At 42.2% G+C, this 13,916-nt stretch overlaps 1 protein-coding gene across 1 annotated transcript; it reads right to left on the reverse strand.

Annotated features, from left to right (window-relative positions):
* Positions 1 to 4,135: 4,135 nt before the first annotated feature.
* On the reverse strand, positions 4,136 to 12,908 carry LOC128141074 (snaclec agkisacutacin subunit A-like). The gene is given in 6 exon segments (XM_052785632.1): positions 4,136 to 4,220; positions 4,647 to 4,780; positions 5,794 to 5,925; positions 7,450 to 7,484; positions 7,487 to 7,654; positions 12,761 to 12,908. Coding segments are annotated over 6 exon segments (702 nt in total).
* Between the last annotated feature and the right edge of the window lie 1,008 nt (positions 12,909 to 13,916).

The following is a 13,916-nucleotide window of genomic DNA, read 5'->3' on the forward strand; positions in this document are numbered from 1 at the left end:
TGTCATCGACTGCCTGAGGGAAAAGAACCCACAAGTTAGGCCAAACATGCTGGTTGATTGACTGATGGCAATAAAACCCTCGTATGGGGCTACCACAAAGTTCAGATGGTTTGGCGAGGCCCTCTCGGCTGTATTGTCTCACATTTCTCTCCAATTGTCTGCGAGTAGACAACTTAACGAACTCCCGGTCAAATGTGTCTTCTGCAGTGAGTGGTGTTCCCCTTCCCATGCCTCCATGTTGTGTTTTGCCACACAAGAACAAACAGCCCAGACATTTCAAAACAGGGTCATCATCATTGCAAGACAGCATGGGAAACCAGAATGGCAAATTAGGTCACAGCTTCTTAAGAACCTTTCTCCTTCATCAGCCCTAATGGTCTTTTTTTTCACAAATTAAATTATAAACTCACAGAGCAAGAGAGTATGTCTTCCTGGCAGCCTGGATAGCACCTAGGATAATGAAGCCTCCTTCCTTCTTATGGCCTCTAGGCATCACCGTAATATAAATTATGAATAAAATGATTGTAGTTCATGGTCACAGCATATAGACAGATTCATTCATGTAAGTTGGGAACACAGTAATTAATTACTTTTTAAAAAGGAATTAATAATAAGTATTCATAAACATGTAAAGCTCAGGGAGGATGCTCAATTTGTTGTCTGAAAATGGAAGGCCTTTGCTCATTAATAGCATGTGAGAAAGTTTTCAAAGCTAGTCTGCTTGGGTGCCTGTGGGTCACATTTCCGTTGGATGCCTAAAGGTGCTGGCATGAAAAATTCCACCCCAGGAGTTTTTCTCCATCTTTTGGCACCTGGAGGTACTGGACAATTGGTGCTGTCATGCTCTGGAAGGAGGCAGCCCGGCTGAAAGGCCAGGCTGCAGGGCTGGAAGCCAAGCGCCGTGGTTTCTCTCTCCAGCCATTGACACTGTCCTGCAGTGTTAAAATAGGCCATAAACTTATCGCACCCCCCATTTCTGCCCATTTGTAACAATGTGCAGTTTTGCTCACTTGCAGAAGTGCTTTAGGATCAGTGAATGATAAAAACTGACTGTTTTCATTCTGGGGCAAGACTCAAGTTCATTGTCCAAGGTCTTGCTATTTCTGCTGACCTTGCCCGCAGGTATGTTAAATTGTGAGTTACCGTTAAGTGTGATAAGGCTTCTCTGGTGTGAACAAATATTCATTAGGAACTTAACTGAAGCAATTGCTTCAGTTTAAATAGCTTAACAGTGATTCACTGAATGCAGATTAGGCTACAGATCCTGTAGTATGGTTCAGATCGATGCTGAAAATACGGAGTTTACATTATGAAACCCTCAATCCATTCATTCTTCTCCTCTTGCTGTGGAAAGTCTTTCCATCTTGAAAAATACTGATTATAGCACCTCAGTTTTCTTAGTATGTGTGCACTCCTCAGGACCAGCTAGGAATTCTTGCAGAGAAATTCCTACTGTTGCAGAAAATTTGTGTTGCAGGTAGGCAAACAGAATGCATGTATATAGTTAGGGAATTAGGGACTGCCATCATGGAAATGTTTAGAAGGCTGACAGATCAGGGAAGTTTTAAACTTTTATCTTTACTAAATCCATTCATTAGGAACACCCTTTGTGCTCATGGTTAATTCCCACACATTGTTCGACATCATCACTGTTCGTCTTTAACAGCCATATGGTAAGTCAGCTGTGAGTACACAATGCTGCAGAGATGATGCCTCACAGCTGACATTGATGGCTGTGGTCTTTGGTGGTCCCTAGTTGCCGAGGTTGGGTGATCAGGCTTGAGACTTCATTGATGAGAGAAGCCAGAACTGAAGTGGACTTGCCTTCTTTTTTCTCTGATTTTTCTTGTTTATGCCTGATGGGTTTATGTTATTTCCTGCTCTCAAAAAGGAGGAACTGAACTGCTCCCGGTATCACTTATTGTGTTTTTTGCTTTGCCAGTCATCCTTCTCATGTGTTTGGCAGGTTGTCCTGGATATTTGCAGTCCCTTGCACTTATATTATCCTCTGTCTGGCAATTTTTGTTAGTTAGATGCCACCTACTTGCAACTACACCTATATTTAGTAGTCATGTTGCTCACATACTTATGCAAAATGCTTATACATTGCATCTTGCTGTGCCTTGAGTGTTACAAAATACTTCCATTCTGTTGTTAGTTACACCATCCTTGTACATATTTGAGTTGAAGGCAAATTAATATTAATTATATTCTGATTAATACATTTATAATTTCTAGGTGTCACAGACCTCTGTTTTGCTACACCTGCATATTTGCAATGTTGTCCACCTTTCCGACCTGTCTTTCCACGGCACAGCAAGCTTGTAGCCTTTAGTCTCTTTCTGTCTGAACGCTGGTGGTCACACTGTGTAATGACCTTGTAAAGCAGATGGATATTTTGTCAGCCTTTCCACGGCTATTTCTGCAGATACTGGATCCGCAATAATCTGCTGGGGAAGAAAAGGAACTGTATTCAGTAACTAATAAGGCTCTTTGTAACTCTACCTCAAGGACACAGAATCCTTCGGTCTCTCTAAGGAAAGCAATTCTGCCAAAAAATAAGGTCAAGAAGTGGGCCACGTCTCTGGCAATAAGAAGTAGTACCATTTGTAGAAATGGTGCTTGGATTAACCGGTCAGTTTGTTGCTTCTCCTTTGAACTCATGCTGTCACTTTGATTTGGGAAGCTGCATTCCTTGGTGGATAGAACTTTTGAAGAATAAGAATGAGATCCTCCTCGACTTTGTCCCCAGCTCTGCTACCATCTTCCCTTGTGACTCTGAACAAACCGCTGCAAACATTGTTAAAATACTGGAATAACAGTCAGCCAGGAAAAAAATATGGTTTGTATAAAACATAATTTTGTCTTGGTATGGTTGGCATTCCTTGAGATAATTACAGGGAAAGTCATTGATTCTGAGGGAACGCAGCTATCCCAACACTCGGGAAGATGAGTCTCTGGAGTGGCCTTGTGTCTGGTGCCCTTTGCTCCTTGGCAGCCCTCCTGGGCAGGACCACACCTCAGGTGGCCTGAGGATGGGGAAAGGTATGTGCTGCCCATGCCAGATGTTGGTTCTCCTAACAGCAGGTGAGTCCGACCCGGAGGAAGCCCTTGACCCACTCTTGCTCTTACCTTGCTCATACCCTCAGTTCACTCATGAAGGGGAAAAGCTGACACCCGCTTTATAGCGAACACTTGGGTAAATAAGGCAGCTGCTGTTTATATCGGTGTAATCATTCTCTGAAGTTGTGCTGGATAACGGGATGGCTGAAATGCTAACTCAATTTTTGCTAGTGTCCTCATCCTTCCTAACTGATGAAGTGTTTTGTCATTGTCTGGATGAGTCAAGCAAGCGTTCCTGGCCCAAGCATTTCCATTTATCTTCTTGCATAGTGAGGGAGAGTACCTTGGAAGAGGAGCTTGCAAGTAACTGATGGAGTCAAAAGCAGTAGGGGTACTTACAACTAAGGGAAACAAAGTGAGGATGTTTGCCTTTGGGGAACACGGTCATGGATCATAGTGAGAACTTAGACAACCCTAACCATAAAAGCAAGGGTTTTTTTTAATTTAACAAAGTGGTGCACCACCTCCTGGGCCCCATCATACACTCATGAATTCTCCCTGTAATTTGGGCCTCATCTTATGGCCCTCTTGCAGTTTATTGAACTAGCCATTTAACTACTTAGATATTAAAAACATTCAATTAACTTTCCTTGGATCTATCTGGCACTAAGAAAGGAAAAATTCTAGGGTTTAAAATGTATGACTTGCCATGATTAAATGGTGAAATGAATAATGTTTTAATGAGTGATTTGTAATTATTTAATAATTAAAGAGCTCTTACGAATATTCTTGAACACCCTGTGGTAAATCTAAATTGTATGCTGATTTCATCAAGCATTCAAATCTAATCAGAATTTATTTTTATAGCATCCTTTTAAACATAGTCTACAAGAACATTGCCACAATAATGCAAAGAGAACAGAAAAGTGTCATGCTATAATAGCTCTGCTTTTTTAGTACAAGATCTTGATTTTTCCATGCAAAAGATATTTCTGCACTAATGGCTTGCAGCTGAACTCTATTCCAAGTCCCACTGCAGCCAGTCAGGTTTCATCAGTGGTTCAGTGACAAGTCAAGGGTGCATCAGTTTTGGTTTGTAAACGCAGATGAATGGTAGCCGCTTGCTGCAGGGAGATCGGTCCCATTCACCCCTGCCTGGAAACAAAGACAAAGAGAGACCACAAAGGAAAACAAAGATCATAAACTCACAGAATCATAGAATGGTTTGGGTTGGAAGGGACCTTAAAGATCATCTCGTTCCAACGCCTCTGCCATGGGCAGGGACACCTTCCACTAGACCAGGTTGCTCAAAGCCCCATCCAATTTCCATCGCATTTCAAGATGTGAAAAGGGAACTGTTTCACTCCTGACATGAAATCATTCAATCTCAGCTCAGTCTCTGGAAATCCAATTTTCTTTTAATTTGTGCTTCCATAGTATGTACATTGCAGCTGTGGGCAACATTTTAATAAGATGATGTTTTCTCTAGCTAATCCTGGAAATCCTCGTCCCATGGGGATAGCAGAGGTTCAAGAGCAAGGTAAACTATGTGAATCATAAATCATCCCAGGTTTTTCTTAACTCCAATATTCAGGGTCAGGCAAATTTTTGTGTTAAATAGGCTGTTAACTAGTTCTCCAACAGCTCTGAAAAGGGATAACAGAGGCCTCTGGATGAAGGTTGTCAGAGATCCATCACTCCATTGCAAAAATGATCCCTGCAGGCCAAAAAATAACTCCAGAAACTTAACAGAAACCGCAGATTGCTATTAAATTCTGAAAGCGGTTTGGTATGCTTATATTTGCTGGGATGGAAGAAGGACAGAATGGGGGCCCTCTTCCACATGGATGTCGATACAGTTATTGCTTGTGGGGATATCATTGTCCTGTAGAGCTGCATGAATAATTCATTTTTAATTCCATATTAGATTAATTTCACCTCATCCTTTCTTCATGAATTGTCCTCAAATAAATTGTAATTTTCTTGAATATATTTGTTATTCAGAGTACACTATAGCACTCATGAGTAATTCATTGCAGGTAGGTGACATTCAGAATTTGAGACGTTCAGGGTGGACACACACACAGATCATTGTTGTGCCCTGTTACATGGGTAAAACTTACAGATTCAAGTTTCTACTTCCAACATGCATTTACAAATCTGAAATTCACTTGGTTATACTATTCTACAACTTTAATTCTAAATTCACCATATCAGCAATAGCTCCAGTAGATTCATTGGCTGGACTACTTGGAAGTAGGAAGACGTGCTGAATGAATTCATTAAAAAAATCTGAAAGAAAATATTCATGCAAGCTTTTTATAACACCAAGTCTAGTCTAGTGACCTGACATTCTGCCAAATAGAGATTAAATAGACAACTTACTGTACACCATCCAGCTTCTCCTTTGAAATGTGTACCTCAGCTTTTCTTCTTTAGATGATACAAATGGAATATGATGTTGATCAGAGTTTATCACTTCAACTTTTTTTTCCTAAAACTCCCATCTTCCCCTATTCCCACCCCACAAAACCACTGAAAGATAAAAAAACCCATAAGTTTTTGATAACTCCTTAGTTTTGCTGAGACTGAAAAGAATTTCCATGGTTACAAAGGGAATCTATTCACTTGAAAACAAAAGCATTTTTTATAGTAGATTTTTTTGATCAGTTGAGTCATAGAGTTCTTTCAGCTGATGTTTGTTTTCATTTCTGGTCATGGAACACTTGCCTTTTGGTAAGTTCCCCCTGTCCAGAACTGGGTTTCCTTCTGTCGCTGAGCAAGTTTACAAAGGACTTCATTCTCATCTGCACTGGCGATGCTAGTTAGATGACCTCCTGCTCTTTCAGTCCAGCAGGTTTTCTGCACAGTAGAGAGGGTTAAACATAGGAGATGTGAAATGGCTAGAGCTTTGTGAATAAGAGGTAAGCAAAGAAAAATGTAGAAAAAATGACTGGGGATTGGAAAGGGACAGGGCCATAAAAGAAAAAGTCCAAGAAGGGGAAATGTAATAGAAATGGAAATGTGAAGTGACAGGGAAATCCATGGAAAGCTTGCATTTTCAAAGGGAGGGAAATCACAGATGGAAAAAGAAAGGAACAGAGTTGGTCCAAAAAACCCCCAAACCTGAACAGTGGGATCCAAGCAGCTATTCTGTGAATGCAAGTTGGGCCTGTAGTGTAAGCAATTACATGGGCTTTCTGTACAGCCAGTAGAGAACAAGAGGTATCTCCAGACTGTCATACACCCAGTGCAAGAAAGGCATTGAGGAGAGGTAGGATGAAGTGGCTGTCACTGGAGGACCCTACTGAACAGCACAGCCTAGGTCCCTCCACCTTTTTGACAGCTAAATTCAGGCAAAATGAACCTTACAGTGAAAAGAAGAAGTATGAGAAGACAGGTGAGCAGAAATGGAGACATCGGAAGAACTTGTCCAAAAGGATACTATTTACAGTGCTTCTTTCTTGTGTCTCCAGCTAGCTTGGGAATGGAATAGACAGGGACAGTTCTCCACTCTGAGTCTCTCCAAACAGACTGGGTCCTCAGGAGTTTGCATTTGGTAGGGAAGGATATTCTTTCATCCGCACCTTGAAGCAAGAGCATGCATTGTACTGGTGTTTAGGCACAGGGGAAAACTCTTCTCTTCACCATCCTGAGGCATTTCAATTTCATACACTCTTGTAGGCATGGCTCAAGAGGAATACGGCACCACAAGGCAAACATTTATGGAAGCATTTGTGTTTGGCTTCTGTAAGATACAGCAAGTATTTCTGGAATGGGACTTCAAGTTCCTCACCTGATATAATCTGAGCAGGTATCAAGGTGAAGTCAGAATGACTTTTAGCAAGTATCTCTTGTGAAGTTGAAAAACGGTTCAGTATTCACAAAGGTTTTAATAAATCACAGAGAAAGGTCCAGCCCGGTAGGCATCATGCTGTGTGTCGTATAGGAAGCAGAGGGAGAAACCCCTCAACTGTAACCCAACAGTTTTGTGTCCTGTTACAACCAAGGATGCCCAGGAACCTCCTTGACGTCTCTTCACTGGTGTATTATATATGCCTTATTTTACCACATGAGGTAAACAGACCCCATGCTCAAAACCCTCGACATAATAAGGGAGGCAGGATGACATGAGAAAGGAGTCAAAGCTCCAGAAGGTCCAAGTTCCAAACAGGAGCTGGTTGATTGCTACTTGAGTGTGTCCTGTGGCGAGGCAGAGAGCAACAAACCTCACCAGCAGCACTGAGCTGAATATCAGGTACTTTTGGTCAACACCGATACACAAAAGGAGAAGCAGAAAGGGAGGAAAAGAGTCAGGTACAAGAAAGACAACTGTGGGCAGTAGAGAAGAAATTATGAATACTCCTGTTTTGAAGAAGCCAGTACCTCAGCTTGGGTCTATGTCATTCTCTTTTGAATAAGTAACAGTGACCTTTGTAACTAATCCAGCCTTTCAGACACAGATTTTGGCAGGTCTCTTTTGCAGATAAGTTCTGGTGAGATGGGTTAGGAATTACACTATGTGCAGGATTAAGTCTGCCAAAGATTAGGGGCAAGAACCAGGCATTGCAGTGTTTTTGACTGTGGAGATCTCAACACCAGAAAAAAACATAGAATAAACACAAAAGGAAACTCTCACTCATCTTTCCAGAAGAGAGGGTATTATCTCCCTATTATCTCTTTTGATTTAACTAAGCTGTGTTCAGCATTCCACAGGGACATTCAGTAAAGTAAAACTACAAAATAAAGGGCAAATGCTAGTAGATATTCAGGGTCTCGCTTTTTTCCCCTTGCCTTCCAAAAAAAAAAAAAAGTTAAAATGTGTAAAGCATCAGCATACGAACAGCACTAATTTAGGAGTCAGATGTCATTTAGGTTACAAGCAGAATTAGTTTGCTGCTGTCATTACAGGGTCCAGTGGGTGCAACTGTGCTTCAGCAATCCAGTTCAATGCACGGTGCAATGCATCACAGTTTGCGGATTCTGCTTTGGATCTGCCCCCCCTGGAGAGACACCAGCAGGTTCAGCAGGCCAGCCCTGAAAGGTGTGCAGGCCTTTGTGCATTCCCAAGACATGGCAGCGAGTGGTTTGGCAGGCCTGGAATGTAGCGTATTAGTCCATCTTTGCTGGGGAGAGCCTGTCTCTGCAATAGTAATAGGGATTTCAGGCTGGTGCATCGCGTTGCTTTAGAGAAGGAGAACAAAACAGATCTGTCAGACCTGAATTAAGATGGATTTTTGTTGAAAGTTCTTGGAATTGATTTCTTTCCAGTTTCCTTCTTGGTAAGTAGTCAGCAGTTGGGTTCAACTTACTTACAAAATATCATTGATTTATCTCCCCAAACCACAGATGATTTAGCTTGTAATTTCCTCTACAATTATAGAGCAGGTCTCCTTAGAAACTGCTTGTACCCATTGAAAGTTTCATCTTGTGGAAACCACATTTCCCCTCTCTTTGCCCAGATGTGCTTGGCACGAGTCCAGGCAAAAAAGGAGGAGGAAGGTACGATAATTTTTCTCCTGCTCCCATTCTCTCTTTTCTGCTTCCTGAAAGGAGATTCACAGCATTATGATTTCAGCGCTCTCTGAGCGCTTTGGAATCTCAGCTCATCCCAAGCGGCGGGGTCACCTATGGGGCTGCTCATGGCTCTGCAACAGAAATGGCCAGCGTGTTGCATAGCCTTTCTCCTCTGAGATAGGACAGGGTGCAACACAGAGGTCATGGTTTCTCTACCCTGATACAGTGTCATGCCACCAAAGGCTAGTCAAGCCAAGCTGATTGCACAATTAGCTCTGCCTTGGCTGGCTGTCATATGTTTCTCCTCATCTACAACTTCAACAACACACAGGGGAAGTCTCCACCTTCTCTTGGCATCCCCTGTGACCCTCAAAGCAACCCATCCTCATGCAGGGAGTCCCTGCCATGGAAATTGCTTGGCTTCTGGGTTTGAGAGAGAGGCTCAGATAAACCACAGGATCCAGCTTGAACAGATAAATCATAGGACCTAATGACAATTTGCAGAACTTTGCAAGAGGGAAGATTGCGCTGGGGCAAGGTCACACGCAGAGGGTCTCTAACCTCTGCTCTCCCCTTAGTACTTCTCTGAAAAGGTCAAAATAACATTAAATTAATTTTACATTTATAAAAAAACCCCTCAGATCTTCTGCCTCAGTAGCTGCAAAGTGGGTCTGTGCTGGCAACAGAGGCAAACACAGTCCCAGTTTGCCCATATTTTGATCTTCACTGTGCCACAAGAAACCCCCAGAGTGATTTAATTTCAGTCATTGCAGTGGCTGTGGATTGACACTTGCGTAAAAGATGTTGAAATCACATCTGGTGTGTGGAAAAATTACATCCATACCAGTAAAGAGATAGAGAAGGCATAAGGAATAGATACAAACAAAAGTGATGCCTCTATAGGACAGAAAATTGCAGGTATGTATAAATGTGTTTCTATACATAACATACACATATTTATGAATGTGTATGTATAAATGTGTAGATATATATGTTTGTGCACATATATGCACTCACATGCACATATGCATTACAGCTATGCAGAGGTATTAAAAATATGCAAAGACTATTAAACCCCACTACCTTACTAATAAACTGACAGGGACCTAAGAAAAGATATAACAAAAAAAGAGATAGATCCCAGTTTTATGAACATGTGCTCTTCTTCCCTTTTATTCCTTCCTCCTTTCCTCTGCAGGGAGAGAAATCTTTGTCCTTGGGGTATTTATATCATGCCAGCTTTTGCCAGCATGGTTCTTTGTTCTGGAAAATGAAACCACTTCCAGTATTATACCTGAAAGCTTTTGTTGTACCAGTGCTTTTCCTCAAAAACAAGTGGGTGGGATCTGGTTTTTCCAATACCTTTGTGTACAATGCTTTAAGTGTCCATGTGTATCAGGCTTGTAATCTGAACAATTCATTGAGAAATCACGTGGGTCCAGAGATCAAATTCCTGTCTCAGAATGGAAGGTACTATGGGACACAGCCACCACCCCAACATTTCAGCCAGCACTGTAACGTTGTTTTCTGAGGCGAGACATGTGTGCACGTGGAGATTTAATTTAAGTAATTTTTTTTGTTTACCCTGGTGCGGAGAGGGTACTCATCCGCCCACTCATCCCTGTGTCAGCTACAGGGCAACACCTAACAGAGACTTTGCATAAACTGTCCCTTTGGGAAAGGATTGTCACATAATGCCAATCTTGAGGTCTGTTGGTAAAGCGATGTCATGGGGTGGAGCTGAGAAGCTTTACAAACTCTCTTAAATTTATGTAGGCTCCTACCCATTTCTTAAATCCTGTTCAAACATCCTCGTGTACAACAAATAACTCCCCTCGTCCCTTAAAAAAACACCGACGCATTGTGCACGTTTGCACTGATGCACTTACTTAAAATCCAAATATTTAGTAAAGGGGCTGAAATGACCTCCATTCTTCCTCTATACAAATACAGGCTACAAATATACCACTGGGCCCAGAGAAATATTTTCCTTAACTTTACTCTTGACTCTTAATTGGGGGTGGGGTATATTTTGGTGAGGACATACTTTTTACAGACACCACAGACTGGAATCCAGGTCTTCCCTAAAATGGGCAGTGTGAGTGGTTTTCAAGAGCTTGCTCAGCAATCACCGAGATCTAAGCGTTCAGCAGCTTTTTGGGTCTGCTCTGGGGCACATCCCCAAGCATGGTAGATGCCTCTCACAGACAACGCAGGAGGCTGAGATCTAAAATCACACCAGGAAACTCCTTCTAGATAAGTTTCTTGATGTACTGTCTGCAAAACTGCACTTGACTTCAGAAAGCTGCTTTGTGTTCCAAGTAATACAATGCAAGATGCATTCTGTCTTTTTTGATGAGCACCAGTGGATAAGGATTATTGTGCTAATTCTTCAGAACAAGGGGAAATAATTGACCAGAGTTTTCTACCCACTCTTCAGCCTCACCACAAAATTTTTGTAAAAGATGTCATTTCCGAGTACTTGCAGTTTGCAAAACAGCAGTCTCTCCACTCCACATAATTCCTACAGGTGCTGATACATTTCATCACCTCTTTTAGGTTTGTTCTTGAATAATCTGTGAATTAACCACAATCATCCCAAATGCATCCATTACCTGGTACTATTCACTGCACACTTTTGACAAATAATCCTTGGTTTGTTGGCTCTTTGTGAACAGCTGTATTCTAAATATTCATGCAGATGTTGTATACATCTTTCCCCTGACTCGAAGGAATTAATTCTCAGCAGTAGTGTTTCAGATTGTGAATTAAAAATTTGATTTCTATGAATATCTTGCAATACTTATTGGAAAGTTACAGTCTCACTCACTCATTTGCTACTATGTTTGTGGTAAATTAGTACAGAAAGTTACAGGGGTTCAGGGATCACATCTAAAAATGGGACTTTTAGATTTTCAAGATTTTCAACAGACTTCACAGCCCACAACCCCCCATTGAAAGTCAGTGGGACACTGTAATTCCATTTCATTAGGACTTAAATGAAATGTTCCGCCTCTGCCTTATTAGCACAGCTGAAGCTGGCTTGTTTGAATCCCAAAACATTTTCAGAGGATTTTGCTGGGTCTGTTCTTTCTGCCTTCATGAAGACATCTGTTTGCTGTCTGGTTCTCATAGCGTGGACACGTTCTGCTTCCCCAAACCTCTGCCTGATGTTAGGATGCATGATTCTACTCATTTGCACTCCAGCCCTCAGCAACCCTATGCATCCACACAGAGACATTTTTTGAAGGCTGGGCAGGGGTTTCACAGGGAGAATCAAAGCAGTCAGATGCATTGCAAAACACCAAAGATGTGGTCATCCGAAAGAAACAGCAGTGCAATGGCTGAGGTTGTGCAAAACGCTTAGATCAGTTCCCAGAGCTCTCTGTCACACTTTCGGTCTCTTCTTCCTCTACCCCTGTGTTGCTAGGATATTTGTCAACAGAATGGAAATGGTACTGTTCTCGGGGAGAAATAGAATTTAATATTAATACTATCTCCTGTGGAAAAGCGAGGGTGAGTCAGAGCTGAACAGAGTTGGTTTTATATATGAAGTCTTTCATTCTGCAAGGTAACTCAAAGCACAGTGCTGTGAATTTAATGCTACCAACTCGGGTGGCTGTGTAGGCAAACACAGCAGGCTTTATGCATTAAGCAGTAACATACACGGCTGTAGCCATTAGGAACAGTTTCACTAACAAAGAAATAGGAGAGAAATGTTCATCAGAGTCTTTCTCAGTGGGCAGTATTTGATACGTGCCACAAGAACCTTTGAATACACACTGGGCTGAAATCAGGTAGAATCACCTCGCTTTAAATGGATGCTGCTTTGTCTTTGTTTTTCCAGCCTTCTTTGGCTTCCCCTTTATTTATATTCCTCCTCAAAATGAAGCTGTTCTGCTCTCCTCAGCAGCGATTCCTATGTTCACTCTGCCTTTATTTCCAAAGCAAATAATATAATACAATTTAAGATGTCAGGACTCGATGATACAAAGCTCAAAATGAACAGCTTTGTCCATTTTTTTTTAAGAACTCCACCTTTCCTTTCCGTGACCTTTCTGTCATGTCTCATCATATTTGTCCTATGTCCTGTCATCTCCTGATAATATGTCCTAGCAGATGCTGTTACAAGTAGCTGGTGCTTCCCCAAACTTTAATTCCCTGTGGGGAAGGAGGTTACCTGCTGAAGTAACCCTGCGCAGCTCTGCGTCCTGCTGTATGGATATCGCTGCCTGCTCCAAAAATCCCAGCAAACGAGAGGCCACGGTTACTTCTGTTCTGCTCTGAGATGCTGCTTTCCCTGTTTGTGGCCAGGCATGGACAGACATAAGAGGAAGGAGGAGAGAAAGGATAGCAGAGCTGGGGAAAAAATATGGTGTTTTGTTGATGCTTGCAGGATCCAAGGCAGATGGTCAGTCACAGATGGATGCTTTGGGATGGCAGGTCAGCCACAACAGCTATTGCTCTGGTTGCTGGCTCCCTTCCCCAGTTAACTGTGTGGCCTGGTCAGCTCTCTCTCTCTCTCTTTTTTTTTTTTTTTTACAGATCTTTCCCAGTCTGGGCAGCTCTGGATGGCTCATAACATCTCAGCCTGTTGGCTGCAGTACAGTCAGTCTCAAGATGGCTGAAAAGCTGAGTGCAAGATGGAGAGAAAAGGCAGATGATGGAAGAGGAGCTTTGAGGGAAGGGGGCACAGGAGGATTGCTTATTTCTGGGTCCTTGCCCATGCGGTGAGTGTGATTGGGAAGGGCTCCAGTGGGGATCTCATGGAGCTACTGTGGTTCTTCAGGTCCAAAAGGGTTTTGTTACTGGAGTGGAGCAGATGCAGGCTGGCCCCTGCTCTTTCTACAAGTCCTCCTTCCCTCCCCCAACCACTTGTCTTTTTTTTTTTTTTTTTTTTTTTAAGGCGACAAAAAGGAAGACAGACTCATCCCTTCATTATCTTATCTCATTACTTCTGGTACATCTTTTAATGAACTCATTTCTGACTCCAAGCAATCTCTACACATTCCTTGGGCTTTTCCAGCTGGAGGGTTTTATTGGTGTAATTCAATATCCGTCTCCTCCTTTTGCATCTTTCCCATTTATGCTTAGTGTTCAAGACTAACAGAATATTTATAAATCTGGTGTACACTTCCCAAGCTTCTATTCCCAACTAGTGTAAGCCAGCAAAGCTTCAGTTATTACTGTGCTCACCTGTAGGATTCAACAACTGAATTTAAGGAGCCCTCAGCTTTACTAACATTAATAAAAATTGGCAAAAATGCTTTATTGCTTCTTTCTTCCTGGCCCCATCCTTGGGCTCTTAGTCCCCAGCAGGTGAAGAGCTGCACTGA

The sequence above is a fragment of the Harpia harpyja genome, chromosome 4 (genome assembly GCF_026419915.1).
Source record: "Harpia harpyja isolate bHarHar1 chromosome 4, bHarHar1 primary haplotype, whole genome shotgun sequence".
Taxonomy (NCBI): domain Eukaryota; kingdom Metazoa; phylum Chordata; class Aves; order Accipitriformes; family Accipitridae; genus Harpia; species Harpia harpyja.